Source organism: Myodes glareolus, chromosome 1 (assembly GCF_982192425.1).
Source record: "Myodes glareolus chromosome 1, mMyoGla1.1, whole genome shotgun sequence".
NCBI classification, from domain to species: Eukaryota; Metazoa; Chordata; class Mammalia; order Rodentia; family Cricetidae; genus Myodes; species Myodes glareolus.
The window spans coordinates 33,429,190-33,449,896 of NC_142026.1; the positions used below are offsets into that span (position 1 = coordinate 33,429,190).

The following is a 20,707-nucleotide window of genomic DNA, read 5'->3' on the forward strand; positions in this document are numbered from 1 at the left end:
ATCCTGGGGAGCCAAGCCACAGCAGCTCTCACTGATCATGGCAGCAAACAGTCCACTCCTGCCTCCACAGCTCCACGTGCCCTCTAGATGGAGCCCATGGTGGCTGTTTCCTGGATGGAGTTTGACCCTGGGATCCAGCCAAGCCAGTGTTCCCTGCAGCGTGGTGGTGAGGTCTTTGGACTGGTGGCTGGGTGTTATCTGATGTTGATTACTCGACCTTCACAGCCTAGTAGGTTTCTGAGCGTGCTCTCTGCTGGAAGGCTTAGGAAAGTTCTTGATTTGGCAGAGCTCCCAAGTTCTGAAGTTACTGCGGAGGCCAAGCATGAAGCATGGAAACCAACAGTCCCCGGAGAGCGAGCTGCCTCCAAGTCAGACTGACTTATGGAGCTGCTCTTTCTAGAGAGCAGGGTCTTCCTTAGGCAGAGGCCAGGGTCTCTACTGTGGGGTCTGGCCTTAGAGCACCAGGGACAGTAGCTTAGGGAGGGGTACACAGAGGTTTGAGGAGAGCACTCAAACGTGCACAGAGGCCAGCACACAGCAGAATAATGTCTCTACAGCTGGCTTCAAGGACCCAGATCAATACCAGCAACCTGCCTGCTACTGAAAAAAAGCTGTCCAGAGACTTTGAAACAGAAGACTGTCTGAAGTACAAGTTCATACCTAGACTGCTGGACACACATCTGGCCTAGGTGCTTGATGGTTTCAAGACAAGCCAGTAATACTAACTGCAAAGGCCACACTGCCTAGATCTTAGCCTTCCGGCTTTGTCTATTTTGAAGTATGCTTGTAACATGTAGTACTCAGCCTTCAGCACATGTGTGTGACTGTGGCCAATGGCACAGTGGGGTGGTGTTCGCTTAGGTAGCACACATGGGTGAAGTGGTGGTGGGGACTTGATTTTCGCATCACCTGTCCATGGCACCTGCCTTCCCTGCCCCCATGGGATGTTAGCCTCTACCTGTTCATCGTAAAGGATCACCTAGCCAGCGACAGCCCCCACCATCATTGGCTGGAAAGAAAAGGGACTAAGAAAAGGGTCTAAGCACTCAGCACTCTGAACCAGGGCTGTAGGAAGATATTTTCTCCACAGTGGAGTGCCCACAAAGCTCTCATCCCTGTGTCTAGCAACTGACTGAAGGCTTCTGAGCCTTTCTTCCAATGCCTACAGCTAAGCCTTCCTGGAATGACCCATCCAGGGGACTGAGGGCTCAGCCTCAGGATGGGCTGCCTGCTTTCCACCTGGGCAATGTGCCCAGGTGTCTGGCAACTGCAATGGCCTGAGAAACAGGAGACGGGGAAGCTGACCCATGCAGGTGCTGGGCAGGAGCAACCTGAAGGAGGGCTGAGTCTGCTGGGGTGCTAGGGACCCAGTGGCTCTCCAAACAGGGAATTACCTCAGCTCTTTTCCATGTTCTTATTTAGAAGCCTCAGTCTTCGACTTCAGGACCAGTTAAAATGTTCTGCCATATTCTGTCTTCTCAAAGTGCAAACACACAAATAGCAACAGGTTCTGCATTTTAAAGGCCCAAGACTACGATGGCTAAGTGAGCTGCCCCTGACCTTGCATGCATGATGGTGAGGCCTGTCCTGTGACAGAACCCAGAGATGGGTGGTGCTGTTGCGTCCTGTTGAAATAATCACCAGGGCAGAAAAGGTTTCATAGGTAAACATTTTTAGATAAACAGGAAATGAGTCATCTGAGTTGAGTTCTCGAATTAAAAAGTACCTTGGAGGAAGAGGCTGGAGATATGGCTCATCTGGTTAAGAGGACCAGGGTTCAAATTCTAGCACCCACAGGGTGACTCACACTGTTTGGAACTCCAGTTCCAGAGGATCTGATGCCATCTTCTGGCCTCAATTGGCACTGCACACACTTGGTGCATATATTCAGGTACACACCACACACACACACACACACAGAGAGAGAGAGAGAGAGAGAGAGAGAGAGAGAGAGAGAGAGAGAGTGCTATGCCTGGAATTTAGCTCAGTTGACAGACTGCCTACATAAATCCTTAAGTTAGACCCCAACATCACATACAACCAGATATGGTATTGCAATCTATAATCCTAGCAGTTGGAAGGTGGAGGCAAAAGGATCTAAAATTTCAAGATCATCCTCAGTTACACTGCAAGCGTAGTGAGTTGTGGTCAGTGTGGGCTACCTGAGGTCCTGCCTTCAAAAAAGTCAGCGTGAAGAGCTAGAAACCCCCTCCGTATCTTTTCTCAGGTGACAGGTTAAAGGTGGATAAGACCTCAGGAATGTACTCATGGGAGTGTGTGACCAACATTCTGAACTCATGGTCATTGTCCCAAACACATGTTAGAGTCTAGATTATGCAAGACTTCTGCATATGACCTGACCTTACCATGGGAAGCTTATGAGGTAAATGGACTTCTCCCACCCATGTGTCAGCTTTGGCAGACTGCTCACTTCTGTGGAATTCAAGAAAAAGGCGAGCAAATGCTCACATTTGCTTGTGAAGAGAATGTTTGGAGACAGAGGGAGCCCTATTCATCCCTGGCCTCCCTCACCATGGTTTCTCCCTATTTTTGGTTTTGTCTCTAAAAATCTGGTTTGATAGAAAACAGCAATGAACCATGGTTCTCAACCAACATTAACTTCATCGTATTTTTATTGCTTCCTTCGGCCATTTCAGGGACAGATCTTAGAAAGCTGACACTATTTATACTATAGTTTGGGACATTTAATACGTGTTTCCAGGGACTGGAGAGGTGGCTCAGCGGTTAAGAGCACTGTCTGCTCTTCCAGAGGTCCTGAGTTCAAATCCCAGCACCCACATGGTGGCTCACAACCACCTGTAACAAAATCTGGTGTCTTCTCCTGGTATGTAAGCATACATGCAGGCAGAACATTGTATACATAATAAATAAATAAATTTTTAGGGGAAAAAACACACAAAAAAATGTGTTTCCAGGGCTGGGAAAGATGGATCCGAGGGTAAGGGCTCTTGCTGTGCAAACCTAGAACCCTGAGTCCAATCTCTGGAACTACAGATGGAAGAAAGTAACTCACTCCATAAGATTGTCTTCTGACTTACACATGCATGTGCAACACACATAGAGACACACAGACACATACACACAAAGAATAAGCAGGCAAACAAAACCCCACTTGTTTCAGTGGGTTGGAGCAGACGTGCAAAGTGCACGTACCCTTCACCTGCTTCACGCTCCGCAGGGCATACTTCAAGGTCGCCAGCGTGCTGGCCTTTCCCTTGGCCTTCTTGTCTGCAGGGAGGTGGACCTTCAGCTCCCTCAGTGTTCTTATCAGCTCTTTGTGTGCGTCAGCTTTGGCAGACTGCTCGCTACTGAGGAATCCAAGAAAAAGGCAAGAAATGTGAGCCTTGTGAAGACAGTATTTGGGGACAGAGAGAGCCATATTCATCCCTGACCTCCCTCACCATAGGCCAGCAACACCACCTCAGTTGTGGTCACCAATGAAGTCTACAGACATGACTAAATGCCCTCCTTCCAGGAGACCACAGACTGATAAGAATCCCTGTTCTCACCCAGAGAGAAGTCCTTCCAAGATCCTTCCCCTGGTGTCAGGCTGGACTTCATTTAGGAGGGATGTTAGTCAACTCTTGGTATAGTGGTATAGGCTTTACCACTGGGCTGTCTCCTTCCCTACCCCATGCAGAGGGACAAGGACAGTATGAAGGACAACAAAGGTGCTCCTGGAGACATGAGCATGGACCATGAGAACAGAAGAGAGGAAAGGGGACCTTTAAGAAGGGGATTCCAGGGAGAAGAGAGAGAGCAGAGGAAGACAGGAGCGATGGCAAGGAACTGCTGCTGGTTTATGCAGAGGAGAAGGTATTCAAAGATTGATGGGTCTTCAATAGCCAAGGGCCCACAGGCCTTAGGAGAGAGGTCTCAGCCCCAAAGATGGTAAGAATGTGTCTGTGAACACACAGATACTCTGTTGCAAAAGAGTGAGGAAGTTCCTGTTGAAGATACAGGACTGAGGCAAGGCTGCCTAGAATAGAGGTGGGGAGAAACAAGGTGTTCAAGAACAACTGGCTCAGGGAGGGACTAGGCCAGCAGATGTATGAAAGGCACACTGACTGGCCGGTCAAATCAACAGATTTATCCAAGTTTAAAAGAGTCACATTACTTTCAAACCTGGCCTGAGAAAAAGTCCTGCAACTTGTTGAAAGAGCATGAGGTGGGAGGTATGGTGGGTCTCACCTGCAGCCACTTGTGGAGGGGTTGTGTTCCGGCTCTGTCATCATCAGTCTGAAGGCATCGGGGCTGCAAGAACAGACAATGACAGTCCCATGGTCAGACCGCTATATGCCTCTCCCCGCATCCAATGACAACAGACTAGGAACATCACACCAGAGACTTTTAAGAGAATAGCAGGTGCACAGGGTGATGGCTTTGGAATAAAGAACCTGCCTGGCATGCCTGACGCCTGATGCATGGTCTCCATGGCTTCCCACAAAACGAAAATCAGGGCGGGAGAATCAGCTCAGTGACGAGCACTTCCGGAGGACCCAGGTTTGATTCCTAGCACCCACATGGCTGCTTACACCCTTGTGTAACTCCAGTTTCGGGGGGTCTGATGATGCTCTCTTATGTCCTCTGTGGTCACTAAGCACACAGTGATGCACAGACATATATAAAGACAAAACACTCATACACATTAAAATTTGAAAAAGGGAAAATCTTCAGATTTTCAGGAGAATTGAGCATTGAGAGATGGAAATGCAAAAGGAGCAATCGTTTTCTGTGAGCTGCTTCGTAAGTGTGAGAGCAGTCACCTCCAAGATCTCACCGGACTGTCTGTCAAGTAGCATCAGACACAGACATGCAATGACTGCAGTATGATTATTCAGAAGGACAGACCCCAGTAAATACCATCTACAGAATTAAGCCGTGCAGCAATCCTGCCAGTCAGTACTGGTACTTGCTGCTTGAAGATGGGCAACAGAAAATATGGAGGAAGCCACAGGTGTTCTGTGTATGAGGGTCCGGCCTGAGGCTGAACCTACCTCGGGTGAGTGCTGGAAGGTTCCATCAGCATCCGCAGCTCCTTTCCATTGTCATCACAGTCACTGCCCTGAGAGTCACGCCCCGTGGAGCAGTTTTCATTGGCTTCATTTCCGCTAGAGCCACTGCTCATGTCCACATCTTCCTGGAGCGCAACCTGGCTGGGCTGAGGCTCCCCTGGTTCCTTGGTGGGGCTGGTGGGACCAGGGGAAAAGTTCACGTATCCGTTCATGTCAGGATGGAGCTGGTGAAGGAGAGAATATTGTCGTCAAACATTAAAAGGCACCAGTGAGGCAGGGAATGAAACTCAATAGTATAAAGCATTCATCTAGTACGTGCGGGGGCCCCGGGTTTGATTTCCAGTGTCAATGGCACAACTGGCATTTACTTGTGGGCTCATGTGCTCCCGATTCCTGAGCTCCTACTGACCCTGGATCGGGAAGACAACTGATCTGAGAGCCTTAGCTGGGCCACGGAAGTGCTTAATACCTTGTCAGCAGACAGACAAGGACACTGACAGTCACAGGAAGTGGGGAAATATAGTCATGCTAAATGGTAAGCCGGGCCTGAAAATCTTTGCTCTACTCTCTCCCCAGGTGGCATTAAGCAGTGTGGTCCAGCAACAAGTTCACCACAGCACAGCATGCGTTACAGAGAAGCTGAGGGCAGCAGGGCCTTCAGGAGAGGTAATGCTGTTAGGTGAGGACCTCCATGAGGCTGGTCCAGAGGGCATGCCACGGCATGCTCCAGGTGCTAGGGGCTCCAGTACTACAGGTATCTTGGCTTTGGCTTATGGTGGTGTGAGCAGGGAGGAGATTCAACCTTACCCAGTCAGGACAGTCAGAGGCCACTGAACTGCCATGGGACTTGGTTTACATTTGGATGGATTGTGGGTTAGGGGTACGTGGGTAAAAGGGGTAAAATTCCACCACCTAACAAGGCATTCATCGAAACCTGAATTCCCTGAAGCATCGCAGACTTAGTGACTGGGAGGGGTAGGCATACCACCAGAGAGGAGGCCACAGCTCAGAGACAGGAGACTGTTATGTCACTGGGAGAAAAAGGGAGGGCCAGGGATAATGTTTCTAACAGGATCCTGGCAGGAAGCAGATGTCACTTAGGCTGGGTCGCATCAGATTTATGCAAACAGATAAAAGCAGTTAAGGGCTGGGTGCTGGGCCTGGGAGATGCGGTTACCACCACCCAAGAGGTTAGGGAAGAAGAAAGAGCTAAAGAAATGCAGACCACTGCAGGTTAAGGAAGAAATGCCTGGCCACTCTCTCCTCCTGACCTCTAATCTCAAGCATATGAGGAAGCCAGAAACTGGAGACCTGCTGACTCTTGTGAGGAGGCCAAGTGGCAGCAACAGGCTCACCTTGAAGGTGCAGCATCTCCCACGGCTTCCTGGCAGTCAGGAAAACATAAGTTGCCAATGCAAGGCAGACACAACCCAGGTCACATTACAGTCACTGCATGTGCTGAATGCAGGATTCCATGCTGCAGGTGAGCTGATGGGGGAGGACATTCACCCAGGGCTGCATAAGATCAGGCCGCAGGTAGCTCCAGACTAGCCTAACCCAGGACGCTCTGGTCCTGTCCCCACCCGAAGCTTAGAGTTTCTCTGTGCTAAGCCCACCCGTGGCCTTGTCTGTCTTCAGGGTGCCCAACCTTCCCATGGTGGGACAAAGACAGGAATACCTCCTAGATTCACATTCCACACCATTCCCCTCATAATTCATGTAAAATGATAAAACATTTTCAACTGCCGGAAAAACAGTGTGTTTTTCAGGAGCCCCGGAAATCCCAAAGGGTCCCACTGTTTGCCACCAAGCAAAGGCATTTCCAGTAGCAGAGATGGGAGCTGCAGTTCAATTCACCGTGGTGGCACTGGGGTCTCACACCCTGCTGGGCTGCCCTAGACCCCAAGGAAGATGGCCAGCACTACAGAGCCTTCCCTCCTCCCCCATGTCCCACATGACAAGTGGAGAGTGTAACCACTGAGAAGATGCTGACAGACAACTGTGGGCCACAACAGCCTGAGGCCACCTAAGGGCCACATCAAAAAAGTGGCCATGTATGCGGGAAGCAAAGCAGGTCACAACCAGTCAGTATCCTGGTGATGGCCTCATAAGGCCCAGCATGATCCTTCACCCAGCACCTCTCCAGGTCTTAATCACTGTAGGGACATGGGAGCCACACAGAATCTGCTATGTAGCTTCTGGGGACCAGCTGAATGATGAACTTTGTCTGTCCACAAGTATCAAAGGCCAAAGTGGGGCTTTCAAGAAGATTCCAACAGAGGATGCGGGGTAAAGAGAACCCCCCTCCACTGCTGGGGGGAGTGCAAACTGGCACAGCCCCTTTGAATATAAGTATGGTGGTTTCTTAGAAAATTAGGAAACAACCTACCTCAAGACCCAGCAATACCACTTTTGGGTATATACCCAAAGGATGCTCAATCAAATCACAAGGACATGTGCTCAATTATATTCAAAGCAGCATTGTTTGTCATAGCCATAACCTGGAAACAACCTAAATGTCCTTCGAACGAAGAATGGATAAGGAAAATGTGGTACATTTACATAATGGAACACAGAAAAAATAATGGCATCTTAAAATTTGCGTGCAAATGGATGGATCTAGAAAACATCATATTGAGTGAAGTGACCCAGACCCAGAAAGACAAATATCATATTACTCACTCATAAGTGACTTTTAGATATAAAGCAAAGAAAAGCTAGCCTACAAAACACAATCCCAGAAAACCTAGACAACAACGAGGACCCTAAGAGAGACATACAAGGATCTAAACTACATGGGCAAGCTCTCCTGAGTAAATTGAGAGCAGGGGGGAGGGGGACCATGGGAGAGGGAAAAAGGGGAGGAGAGAGAAAGGGAGGAAAGAGGAGAAAAATATAGCTCAATAAAACATATATATATCCAACAAAGAAACAGCCACCAACAGAGAGGGGAGAGCAACTCAGAGCAGACAGTGTCTCGTTATCCTCATACACAAAAATTCTACAGTCGACAGGTTTGATGAAACAAGCAACTAAAACTGATATAATGCCACAGGCCAAGACGGGGTGGGGGGGGAAGTGTGGCAAGGGGATGTCTGCGAAAGTAATTTGTCCTGTTGCTCCTTTCGGTATGTAGATCAGGATAGTCTTGAACTTGTAATCCTCCTGCCTCAGCCTTCCACGTGCTGGGGTTACAGAGATCATGGGTACACATACCATACCTCTCTAAGAAGGGAAAGGTGACACTGCCTAGCAGGAGGAGAGATCACAAGGAAAACAGCCATTTTTGCCCAGAGAAAATAGCTTTCTAGAAAAGCCTCAGAATACTGAGATAAAGACAGGTTTGAATCTGCCAATCTTCAGATGCCCTGGGTGCCAGCAAAATCATGTAATAGAATTCTAGCAACCCTAGAGAAAGTTGTGTTTTCAAGAGCAAAGAGAGCAATTCTAGTACCCAAGAGGAAAAAACAAAAATACAACCTGTAAAGGAGGCAGGAGGGCGCCAGGTTGAGGCACCAGAAGACACTGTTTACACCCAGTGTAAGGAAGAACTGAGCAGGGAAGGGAGGACACCCCAGACAGGGACTTGCTTGCTGTGTCACAGAGAGATTGAGTTTGTATCCCAAGTCACGGGCAACATAAACGCAGCTGAAGTCAGACCAAAATGTGCAACTTCTGGCCATCATTTTATTTTATTTTAGCAGTTTGGAAATTATGCCAAGTTTGAGGAAAGAGGGGAGGGAGGAGACTTTCAGCGTGCCTACACAAAGGCTTCATGGACAAGATCTTCCTACAGAGATGCAGGAACTGATGGAGAGACCACCAGCACCAGGAAAATGCAAAGGAAGAAGTTATTCGACCCACTGCAGAGGGATGGCTCAGTGGAGAACAGCTGGCTGCAGGGGCCGGGAAATGTCATCACAGAGACTCCGGAAGAAGTGCGTGACCTTTCTTTCTAGGAACCGAGACACAGAAATGTCCCAACAAGTTGTGAGAGCTTAGTCTGTGGGACAACAGAACCCAAGCAGTGCCATAGGTATGCGTGGGGGGGGGGGTCCTCTGTGATACCTGTATCACGTGACCACTCTGGCCAGATGCCAGCCTCAGCTTCCAGACTGTACTACTGCCTCCCCGCCTCCACCCGGCCCCACTGCAATCAACACAACGGGAGAAAGAAGTGATTCTGGTGAACGGATGTTTCTTATACAAGGCTGGAGATGGGACCCTTACTCAGAGGACAGACTGTGTCTGTAAAAGGGACTGCAGACTCTGAGCTCCAGCTGTGCCTGGGCATCTCCGCTAGCGATTCAGCCACCGTCCAGTCTAGCCTGCATGTATATTCTCACTCCAATGCTTTGTACTGTTGTTGCCTCTGGCCCACAGCACTCTCCTCAGACACTGGGGTAACGTCATCACTGTCTCCCTATGGGGGATTGTATCAGGATGATGTTTCCATTCCCTCTAGAGAGCGAGATGTATAAGAGCGAGAGTTCGAGTGTTTCTTGCTGGACCCCTAGGGCATAGCACTTACTATGGAAGTTATGCTGCCTGGGACTCTGCACCAGGGAGCTCTGTGCACCTGCCAGGAGAGCCAGGGACTGCACTCCAGCACACTTTGCATCTGCCAGGAAGAGGGGGTTAGCATAGTCTAGAACTCTTCACCACACACTGTGCACCCACTGAAAGAGGCCCAGCAGTAGAGCCTAGAACACCAGAACACCCAAATTGTACACCCACAATGAAAGTGCTGTAGGAGTCCAGGACGAGCCCAGGTAATCACACCAAAACCACTGGGGCACACATGCAGGCACTGCTTCCCAGTGACCGCTAGAGCAGCCTTCCAGCACAACAGAGCACAGAGCGCTCCTGGGGTTCACCCAGAACATGGGGGACCAACAAGGACCAACTAGAGCACATTGGATATGAAAAATTTCTGGGGGGCATCCAGGAGCAGTGGGTCAGGGCTTGTGAGTGGGGACTGGGAGAGAGGGGCAGGAGGTCCTAGCGGCACGGGCACCCTTGATGAAGACTTGTCACTTGACCGCCTGTGTTGACTCCAGGCCTTCAGGGTGGGCGTGCCGTCCTCCTGAAGCCACCAGGATGTGTTCCCTCTTGACCCCTAGGACTCTAGACCCCATCCATCTCATCCACACAGTCCTCCCCACAGGTGAGCAGCCCATCTTTTCTGCCTTAGGTTCTGAAGGTGGCGGAGCGGCAGCGGCGGCAGGGCAGCTGGGCAAGCAGTCCAAGGGGGCCAAGCTTTCTGTCGTCCTCCGCTCTTCCAGGCTATGTGATCTTGACAAGTTTCTTAGCCTCTGGGCCATGTTTTCCCACCTCTATGATGGGAATAAAAAGAATTCCTCCTTCTTGCTGGCACTTGGGAGGATTAAACAGTCTGACGTATCAGGAATGTGACACATGAGTGACAAGGAACAGCTTTCCATCTTGGAGCTAAATCACGACAGGAAAGTACAGGCAAGTCACACAGTAACTGGGGTAGGGTGAGGGAGTTCACTGTGGAGCAAGCTGGTAGCACCTCTGGCTTGCATACAAAGGACTGGGACACATACCCCATTGTACCCAACTGCACCCCTGGTGTACCCTGGATGTTCTGTGTTGGTCAGTTCCTGGAACTCCCAGTTTGTGCCTGGCAGTATCAATTTCTGGGGTGTGTGTGGTTGGGGGGGGGGTGTGTGTGTCTATGTGAACAGGGTCACTGTTGCCACCAGGTTACCTTAGAGAGGAAGACAAACTTTTTCGAAAAAGAGGGCCAGGCAAGAATGGCAGAAATGTAAGGCAACAAATTGAAGCTAAGTCTTCCAAGACCTCATTATTCCAGAGAATGGACTGCTCAGCATGAATGGCTCTGATGGGCTGACATCAGTTTGCCAAGCTGGCAGAACCAGCTGTTGGTCCAAGCAGACTTTGCCTCCTGGTCAAGCACTCTGTCCCAGCCCTGCTGGATGGGCGGGAGCCCCTGGAAACAGTACAGTCTCAGGGAGGATTCTGGGAGGGAGAAGGAGACCTTGGCTGAGACCCTCTTGGCCTAAGCCCACACCTTCCCATAGCCACCCACTGGCCTCGCCCATGGACAGAAGTCAGCCTAAGGCCAGGAGTTAAGCTGGGCTGTTGACCCGGTCACTCGGCCATGCTCACTCTCCTCAGGCAGAGAGAGGCACATTAGGAAACTTCAGAGGGTCATGAGACTGGGGTGGGAGAGGGTACCGCAGGCTGGCTGCTGGGAGCTCACAGTATTGCAGTTAGCTATACTTTCCATTATAACTAGTTAAAAAAAAAAAAAGACAAACAAGCATGAAAAAACAGGGCCTGGAAAGCAGAGCCTGGACAAAACGCCAGCTTCCAGTGCTATCAGGAACATAACACATCAACTCCCTGTCTCCTGCTTAAGAGGAAAATAAATACATTTTCTGAGGGAAATGAAAATCAGTAAAGAACCTACTTCCTTCAAAGTACAGACACAGACATCATAAGGTCCCAACTTGGTATGTGTCCCTGAACTGAACACGCCCCTCTAACTAGTCTGCAAGAACAGCTTGAACCTGGCTAATCATAGGCCAGCAAACTCTGAATGTTTCCTGACTTTATATAACAGGGACCTGACAGCCAGGACCTCGAGTCTGCAAGCCTCATGGTATTTTACAACCTCAAATATTATAACATGTTTTCTACTTCCTGGTAGAAGCCAACTCCCTGGGGCCTGGCTGCTGTAATCCGGAGAAAATGTTTGTCCTGTTAAATAAACAGCCACGCTCTCCATGGTGACGGTTGGGTAACGGAGGAAAATGTGGCCAGGGCTGTCCAAATAAGGAGGGGAAGGAGGCACACGGGCGGGGCAGTGCCTTACAAGGACTCCCACACACACTTTTTAGTCCTTACCTATGTTGAAGTACCAAGCTGTAGAACAGTAATGTGCCAGGATGTCAGGCCCTGGTGATGGCTGAGGTAGGAGGAGCTAGTTGAAAACTGGTGAGGTCTAGGAGGCCCAGGCCTTTGCCCTTGGGGACTTGTGCTGATCCTATTTAACCAGGTGTTGCAGTGAACAGGCCCTGTTTCTTCACACAGCCCACTGTGGTAAGATAATTACGTGAGGATGGTGAGATGGTCCAGTGGGTAAGGACGCTTGCTGCAGAGACTGTTGATCTCAGTTTGATCCCTGTAACTGACTCCTTCAAGTTAACCTCTGACCTCCACACGCGCACGTGCACGCACACACACACACAAATATCACTTTTTAAAAAAGTCAATCGTGTGGCCTCTCTCCCTACTTCTGTCTTGCTCTAGACTCTAGAGTTGCCTACAGTGACCGGTTTGTTACCATTATACTTCACATGAGGGCCAGCTCCCCAGAGGGGCGTACCCTGGCTTGGGAACAGGCCAGCAGAGGATCTACCCTTGCTTGTTCTCCCAAGAGTCTGCTGGTAGGTAGCTTCCCACAAGGGTTAGAGGGGCTCCACAGGGCTGTGGGTTATGTGTTTCTAGTCACCTAATCAGCCATTTTCAAGGGCAGCACCAACACCTAGTGTGGCTCTTTCCTCTGCCTCTGTGCCCCCATTAATCATTCATCGACTTCCCAGTGTTGGAGCTGAGGGGCCGCTGAGATTGAATGAAATCATACCATTATGAAAAGCCCCACACCTCCCAAGGTTTTCTAGAAGGTTCAGTGTTTGAGAGAAGCCATATAGCAACAGGAGCCTTTCCTACTTCCTTTAAGCACACCAGATATGCCTTACACGGTGACGCGATGTGGCACCAGGCAGAGAGTTTCAGAAACGTCTTATCACTGAGAAAACAGCCCACAGATGCGGAACTCCTCCAAACCCTTGAACTGAAATCAGATTTCAGAGACTGCCTCAGATGAGGAAACTGAGGCCCTGGGGGGTCCCCCGCCCTGGGGGTCGTCCCCCCCCCCAGCACTCTGACCTCCACAGAAAACACGAGCTGCATTAGTGCTGTACCAGTGAATCACACCGAGATGACAGCGACAGATAACTGCCTGCAACCACCCACAGTGCCATTCCACGCTGGCACCCTGTGCAGCTACCACTAAAATAAAGGAGTCCCTGGCTTCATTTGATTTCAACAACTTACAGAAAGCGATTGTGTGATTTAAAAACCCGATTTATTAATTCAAGACTTCAGGTAGACTCTGGATCCCGTATCAGTCAAATCCAACCTAGACCCAACAGAGTAAGGTAGTGTGGACAAGTCCTCTTCCCGCTTGCACCTCTAGAAAGCATGTGGACCAAGGAGGAGAAACAGATCCTGAGACAGCCAGGCCTGGTTTTACAGTGGTGCAGCCTGCCAGCCTGTGTCTGTGCCTCGCTGAGCTAGGGGTTACCCTGGAAGATTTCCAGGGAGCCTTCTGGCTCTCTTGTTCTGTATGAATCACCTTTCCAAACTGGTTCCTTGTGTATACGTTACAGAAACCCTGGCAACCAGGGTTTCTGCAGGGGAAGCAGGCCACCGCCCACCTCTTGGTCCATGTCTGTGCTTGACAGCCAAGGTATGATGTCCCAAAAGATGACGTGACTGCTCCAACTCCGAGTGGACCCCCCTCCCTCCGCCACACGCCCAGTTCATCTGGAGACAGTGGTACTGGCAAGGATGCCACAGAGGACAAAATGGGTGGACAAGGTGGTTCCTCTGACCTCGGGGGTCCCCAGGCGTGACTTGGCACTGGGGGCTTTCTCTGCTTAACCCCTCCCCCACGCAGGGGGTCAGCGCCTAACAGCGGTCCTTCCCCAGGGACAGACTTGACTCTCTGGACTCAGAGCATGAAACCGCTTCTCAAGGGACCCTCTGTATCCTAGGGACATTTGCAGTGACCCCAGCCCCCTTGGACATCATCACGGGAGTGGAGGCGGGGTGGCGGATAAAAAAACTCAGTTAAAGAAACGCAGTCTGGTGTGGCGATCTCTCAACGGCTCTGCACCCTCCGACAAGATGCCTAACTAATCTTCCCGACCTCTGTGCCTAGACCTGCGAAATGGGGGCAGCAGTGTGAGTCTGGAAGAGGGTCAGCGCGTGGTCCCGTCTGCATTCTGCCGAGTTGCACCCATTCTCAGGCCGGCTACTTCTGGCGCAGGACCCCAGCTCCAGCTGTCCGAGCCGCAGGTTACGTAAGCCGCCCGCGGTCGTCCCGGTTCGCGCCACCGCCCGGCGCCGCGCCACTCACCGCTCCGCCACGTCCGCCCGTGCGTCCGTTCCTCTCCCGGCCCGTCACTCGGTGCGCCAGGCCTGCGCCGCAGCCGCCCGGTGCCGCTTGTCCCTGCCGCGCTGCCGCCGCCGCCGGGTCGCCCTCCGCTGTCACATAGTGGAAAACGTGACCGCGCGCGCTGCGCCCGCCCCGGCGCGCACCATTGGTTGCGGTGCCGCCTCATCTGCATACTGGCGGGGCGGAACCTGAGATCGGTGCGCGTCAATTGGTTGAGACGACCGTCGCTCCCTTTACATAAGACGCACATGGAACTCCATGTTCGCCTCCCGGGTTCCTCAATGAAGACGCGGCCGGCTCGTGCGCCCCTCCGCATTCTGGCGAGTGGGCTCGTCCACTTCCGGCCCGCGGGCCTTCCATTCACCTGGCGCGGCGGCTGTCGGCTCGCCCGGCGCAGAGTGGCGCGTACCACTGCGGGCGCGGGGGGCACTTATGCCGGGCCCCTACGCAATTCGCGCCCAGCGGAGTCCTGGGGCCACGAGCCTGCGGGCCTACCTTCCTACCGCTTGCGGCGACACGTCAGATCCGGGCACCCCGCAGGACAGTGAAAGCTCTCTACTGGCACCCCTCGCTCACCCAGCCAAGTTCATTCATTTCCTTTCTCATTCATACATGGCGAGGCGCCGGAAGACAGGGCGGCCTCTCTGGATTTGCTGCTGCACACCCACCTAGGACATCCTATGCCCCAGGTTGACCGTCGGCCAGAACACAACGCTTCCATGTAGCCTTTCTTGTTTTTGAAGCCAGGTGTTGCAAGGGTGTATTCGGGAAATAAGGTCATGATTACTGTGCAGAGATAAAAGGAAGAAGTGATTTTCCCTGCCCGCAAACGCATAGAGAGAAAAGACTGGCGTTCTAAAGGGGAACGTAACCAAACGGGATGGTGTTGTTTATTAACCTTACAGGCCCAATGGAGGCAAGGCACTTGAGGATGGGTAAATGGGGAACGCATCTGGGAAATTAGAACTTTTCCAAGGTGGAGGCTGCCGATGCTCGCGTTTCAGGGTAGGGAACTCCCCAGGGATAGGGCATCGGCTTAGGCTATTTGTTGTTTCAAGAGCAGTGTCTGGAAGCATACCAACCATTCAGGCTCCCGTCCAAAGGGCAAAGGAGGGAGTAGAACTGCCCTGGGACTGGTTTGAGGCCCGAGATTTACTTGTATGACATTGAACCATTTAAAGACTCTCAAAGTGTTAGGGTGTGATGGGGGAGACGAGGTTGTCTTGTCTTTGATGGGTGGAAAGTTCACTTGGCACTGCCCAGGAGTTGAAGCCTAGCAGCATCCACTACTCTGGATCTTCCCCTGGGGTCTCCTAGGAACCAGGGATGGGAAACAAAGCAAACATTATCAAAAGAAGCCTGTGAACAAACTGAGCCACTAGTCTACACAGCCAGCTAACCCACATTCAAGAATTCCTGGGTGTGAGCCACTCCTTTCTCTCTGCCTGGGCAGGACAGGCACACAATTCTTCAAATGCAGATGGAGCAGATACTAAGTTCACCTCAGCAGCTCTTCCTGAAGGAGCCCTGGGAAGCCAGATGTTGACCCACACTGCAGAGAACAGGGCACTGCCTCTAGTTCCTCTGACACTGACACCTCACCACGCTCCCCAACACACAAGCAGCAAAGCTGGGCCAAGCTGCACCCTGCACACACCCAAAGGGCCTTTTGTTTCCTCGCTGACATTGACGTCAATGGCAGCTGCATTGTTCTGGAAACTAGAGTACAGGGCTCATCCACCTGCAGAGTCTTCTTCATGCTCGCTCAGCTTCTTCATGCCTTGCTCCATATTTGGCCTAATGTCACAGTTCCTCCTAAATTTAGCATTTTTATGTCCACCAGTAAATCCTCTAGAAAGACATAGAAATCAATTCCTTTGGGAATTCAATATTGTGGGACTCTAGGCCTCTTTGGAATCGAGTTTGTCTTTGGCATCTCACTCAGTTGAATTCTACTTTCTTGTTAAGGAACTTTCACTCCACAAATATTTGCTAACCCCTGAATGTGGAGAGAAATGCAAAAAATGCACCTCCTTGGTCTTTGAGGTTGTTGTTAAGACAGTGTCTTGCCCTATATCCCAGGCTTGTCTGGATTATAGATTGTTGTGTGCTGCCATATGGGTGTTGGTCCTCTGTAAAAGCAACAAGTGTTCTTAACTGCTAAGCAACCTCTCCAGTCATGAAGACACAGTTTTAACAGAAGCCTCCTCCTCTACTAAAATAACCATGCCATGTAAGAAATGATTAAAGCATCAACCTTTCTGGCTATAAGGACATTAGAAGAAAAACCAATGGCTTGGCTAAGATGCATGCTATATTTTTTGGTGGGGGATGGGTAGCCATGGCTCTCAGGGTTTGTGCCTTGAAAACTAAGTTGTGGATCAGGTTTTCTGATCTCTGGAGGTTTAAAACTCTTCCTAGGGTTTGGAGGCCACTCATAACCCTCACAGTTTTGAAGGAACCCACAGAAAGGCAGCCAGCCTGTCAGCAAGAAAGCTGTGTCCAGGGTGATGCACAACCTGTGAGGTACTCCCCAAATCTGATGTGCTCCCCATGTCTAAGATAACACCCAATGTCCACGGCAATGCCCTGTATCAGTTACTTTTAATTTTTTTTTAGAAAAAATATTTTTATGGTTTATTTAACTTTATTTTATGTGCATTGGTGTGAAAGTGTCAGATCTCCTGCAACTGGCTCTTCAGACAGTTGTGAGCTGCCATGTGGGTGCTGGGAATTGAACCCGGGTCCTCTGGAAGAGCAGTCAGTGCTCTCAACCACTGGGCCATCTCTCCAGTCCCTTAATTTCTTAATTTTTTCATTTATTTTGTGTATCTGGATATTTTTGGCCCCATGTACACCTATACACCGTGTATGTGCTTGGCGCCTTCAGAGATTCCACAATCTCCAAAAATGGCACCAACAGCCAAGGACAAAGTACTCAAACACCCGAGCCAGTGAGAGACATGTCACCTTCCAGTTATAAAATGCCCCATGTCTGAGATGATTGATCCCTGTGCCTGGAATGGTCTACACATCCACAGTGATACTCATACTCCCCCATACTCAAGGTGAAGCCCTCCTATCACTTCGATCTGGAATTTGCCTGTATATTAAAGAGTAGGTCACCAAGGTGGTATTGTTGGGAAGGGGTGGAGCCTAGCGGGAGCTTTTAGGTCATTGGAGAAATGCCTTTAAAGGGACCGTGGAACACATGCTGGTGCAATGACCACTCTTCTCTGGTAATGAGGCCAAAAATCAGTGGTGATAACCAATTATGAACTGAAAATTTTCAAAACTATGAGCCAAAATAAACTTTTTATAAACCGAGTATCTCATGTATTTGTTATAATGGCAAAGCTAGTATCCGTGTCCAAAGTGGCACCGCACATTTAAGGTGAACAACATACCTGAGATGACCTGCATGTCTGAAGTGATCCTTCCATGTCTGGGTGATCATATCTGAGGTGATTCTCTATGCCCATGGTGATCCTTCCATGTCTGGGTGATCATATCTGAGGTGATCATATCTGAGGTGATTCTCTATGCCCATGGTGATCCTTCTGTGTCTGAGGTAATCATGTCTGAGGTGATCCCCCTTATCTAAGGCAATCCTCCATGTTTGAGGTAATCTCATTGTCTGATCCTAGCCTTACTTTCGATGTGATCCCCATCCACGAGACTCTTCCTCCTTCACAAGGAGAAAGGTTCTCTTATTAGTCAAGGGCTGAGCTCTCTATTCTTCTGAGCCATAGGTTTCTCCCAGCAAGCCTTGCAGTAGTTCCTCTTGCACTATCTCCCTCTGCTCCTGTGTCCCCCAAGAAAGTCATCTTAGTCTCCTTCCAACATTGTCACTGGCATTTCTCCCCCTAATATGGATGTCCTAGATTAGCATCTGAATTGAGGCCGTTTATGCCCTGAGAAGATCAAAGCTAGTCACCAGCAGGGTTCTTAATCCCGGAGGACACAAAGAAGAAAGCTGGAGGCTGAGGCTGGAGGTAGGTGTGGCCACTAGGGCCCCGCCTTGACTTCACAAGCTGTGACTACCCGTGTGCACAATAGTCAGAGTTACCACTAACCAGAGTTACCACATGCCTTCTCTTAATCCTCACAGCCATATAAGGTGGATGTCTGTCCCCATTGCTCCTCTGCACAAGACATTGCCAGCTCTCAGCGTGATAGGAATCACGCCTTTGATAACCCTTGTCTACAGCATGAGCTCATGGTCACCCTCACCGCTCCACCCTCTAGAGCCTGGGAAAGCGAAGGGCACAGGTTATGAAAGACCAAAGTTCAAGCTTCAACGGTCTCTCTGCATCTGGAATATTCTCCCCAGCAGGAAGCTCCATTGTGATATGGCTGGCAAAGTGTTCCCTGAGCTCCTCTGGTTTCCTTCTAAACCCGGAATGTGAAGAGCGGAGTGAGGGTTCTCCTCATGGGTTGCCCCTGACATCCATCCCTCCAGCCATGTCAAGCTGGCACACTGAGCCCTGTCAGTTCTCTGCCTGAAAGCCTACCCTTTAGTGAAGTCTGTTCCAAGCCTGCTGAGGACTGTGTGGTTTGGGTGTTTGGGGTGCTCCTGCTGAATTCTTAAAGCCTGACAAGGAAAAACATCACTGACTGTTCTCAGGCCAAGATTCGCAGGAAGTGACAAATGGGCCTGACTGAGTCACTCACAAAAGAACCCCAACTGGAATCCTAGACTAGAAAAGCTTCTGTAAATATGCCTGTAACCAAGATTTCAGTCTGGAATTGAACCGCTTACCATGACTGATCTCCTTTCAACACTGGCATGTAATAGCTGAGGCAGGCCGCTTTTATAAAGAAAAGAAACTTATTTAACTCACTGCCCTGGAGGCCGAGAGTCCAAGATTGGGTGACCCATGGCTTATGTCTTTGATGAGAGTCCGTATTGGATGGCATCAGGGCAAAGCGCATCAAGGAAGGGGAGAATGTATCACCAGAAATGAAGATAGGCATGAAGGAGGTTTTTTTTTTTTTTTTTCCCTGTGGCTGCTCTTTTTAGCACCCTAACTTCCGAATAAACCAATGTGTCCCATGCACTCAATCCCCAGCAGCTTCAATGATCTAAGGCCCCACCTCTTAAAAGGTCACACCACCTCCCAGTGCCACTGCTCTGAGGACCAAGCCCCCTATACATGGGATTTCGAGAAACAAATCACATTGTAACACGTAAAGCACACCTGTCCCTGTGTCCAGTGGATTGTAATGGCCAGGGATCATTAAACTAGGTCTTGCCAGTCAAATTTGGCTTGTGGCCAGCTTTGGCATAACCTATGAGCTACAGGGAAACGGGAGAAGAAGAAAGCGCCAGGATATTACTGTGACCCTACAAAGAAAGCTCAAAGCAGTAGCTGTTTGCTCTCTGGCTCTTTGCAGGAAAGGTTCGCTGACCCCTGCAAATAACCTAGGGTTGGCAGCACTATAATTCCTAGACTCTTTGCCTAGACGGCTGTGATGGAAGCAGGACAGACGGAACGAGGCATGGGACATCAGCGAGATGCGGTGCTTGCTGAGTGACGGGCAGTGACAATAACGATGACTGTGATGTTGGACCTGGACACCAGGAAAAAGGAAAAGGAATGGGCTTAGGACAATTTCCCATTTAAGAGAAATTTTGAAAGCTTTGGGGCCTCTAAGATAGGTTGGGAAATTTTTAGCTCCTGTAGAACTTGCTAGATTATTGAAAATGAGGCCTAGAACCTGATGACAAGGGTCAGAGACCCAAATCCCAGCCCTGACAGGCATTCAGTGTTCATATCAGCCAGTGAGTGCATGATCCTGACCCTGTGCTATGGATCATTGGGTAGATAGGCTAAGAATCTAACACCCCACCCCCCACACCAATTCTCCAGAAACTTCAATGGAGCAGGAACAATTGCTTCCCCAGAGGACTCTGCTCTGGCCAGATCCTTCCTGTGGGGCAGGTGCCTGCAGGATGGTATTTGGCTTAAGCCCCTAGCCTTCCCGCATGTCTCAGGTTACAGGCCTCCAGTCAGGGGCACAGTCCAGAGCTCTGCTCTGGCGGGAACCTGACCACTAGCCACCAACCTGCTGAACTGGCTGACCTGTGCCGGGAAGCTCTGCAGGCACATGCAGTATAGAGGATCTTCACTGAGCCACAGCGAATGGAGGACAGGGCTCCGCTGGCGTTCAGCTCTCCTCTGTGATGTGGAGTGCGGTGTCTGCAGTTTCTGGCGGAGGCACCAGGAACTAGTTCTCCTCACTTGTGGCAATGACTTCAACAGAATGATAGTAAATCTTTAACAGCTGGCTCTCTAAAGAAAAAAAAAAAACACACAGTAGAGGAAAGGAAGCCAAAGCTTGCAGCATGTCATGTGCCCATTTCTATGGTTAAAAAAAATGAAATCCCATCCCACTGTGACCAACTCTGAGCTGCCACTATGACCCCATTAGC

The 20,707-nt window shown here is 50.3% G+C and overlaps 1 protein-coding gene across 4 annotated transcripts in view; it reads right to left on the reverse strand.

Moving 5' to 3' along the window:
• Nucleotides 1-20,505, reverse strand: part of Per2 (period circadian regulator 2) — a 51,032-nt gene extending 30,527 nt beyond the window's left edge. Inside the window, exons 1-4 of one of the 4 annotated variants that reach the window (XM_085696446.2) lie at nucleotides 20,358-20,505; nucleotides 5,019-5,260; nucleotides 4,213-4,275; nucleotides 3,175-3,326 (exon numbers count right to left, since the gene is read on the reverse strand). In XM_085696446.2, coding sequence (XP_085552572.2) covers nucleotides 3,175-3,326; nucleotides 4,213-4,275; nucleotides 5,019-5,260; nucleotides 20,358-20,384 — 484 coding nt within the window. In that variant the 5' untranslated portion in view covers nucleotides 20,385-20,505. Of the gene's footprint in view, nucleotides 1-3,174; nucleotides 3,330-4,212; nucleotides 4,276-5,018; nucleotides 5,261-14,232; nucleotides 14,350-20,357 lie in introns of those variants that run through there. The other 3 variants (XM_085696442.2, XM_048441873.3, XM_085696450.2) reach the window with 3 other exon arrangements.
• Nucleotides 20,506-20,707: the final 202 nt, after the last annotated feature.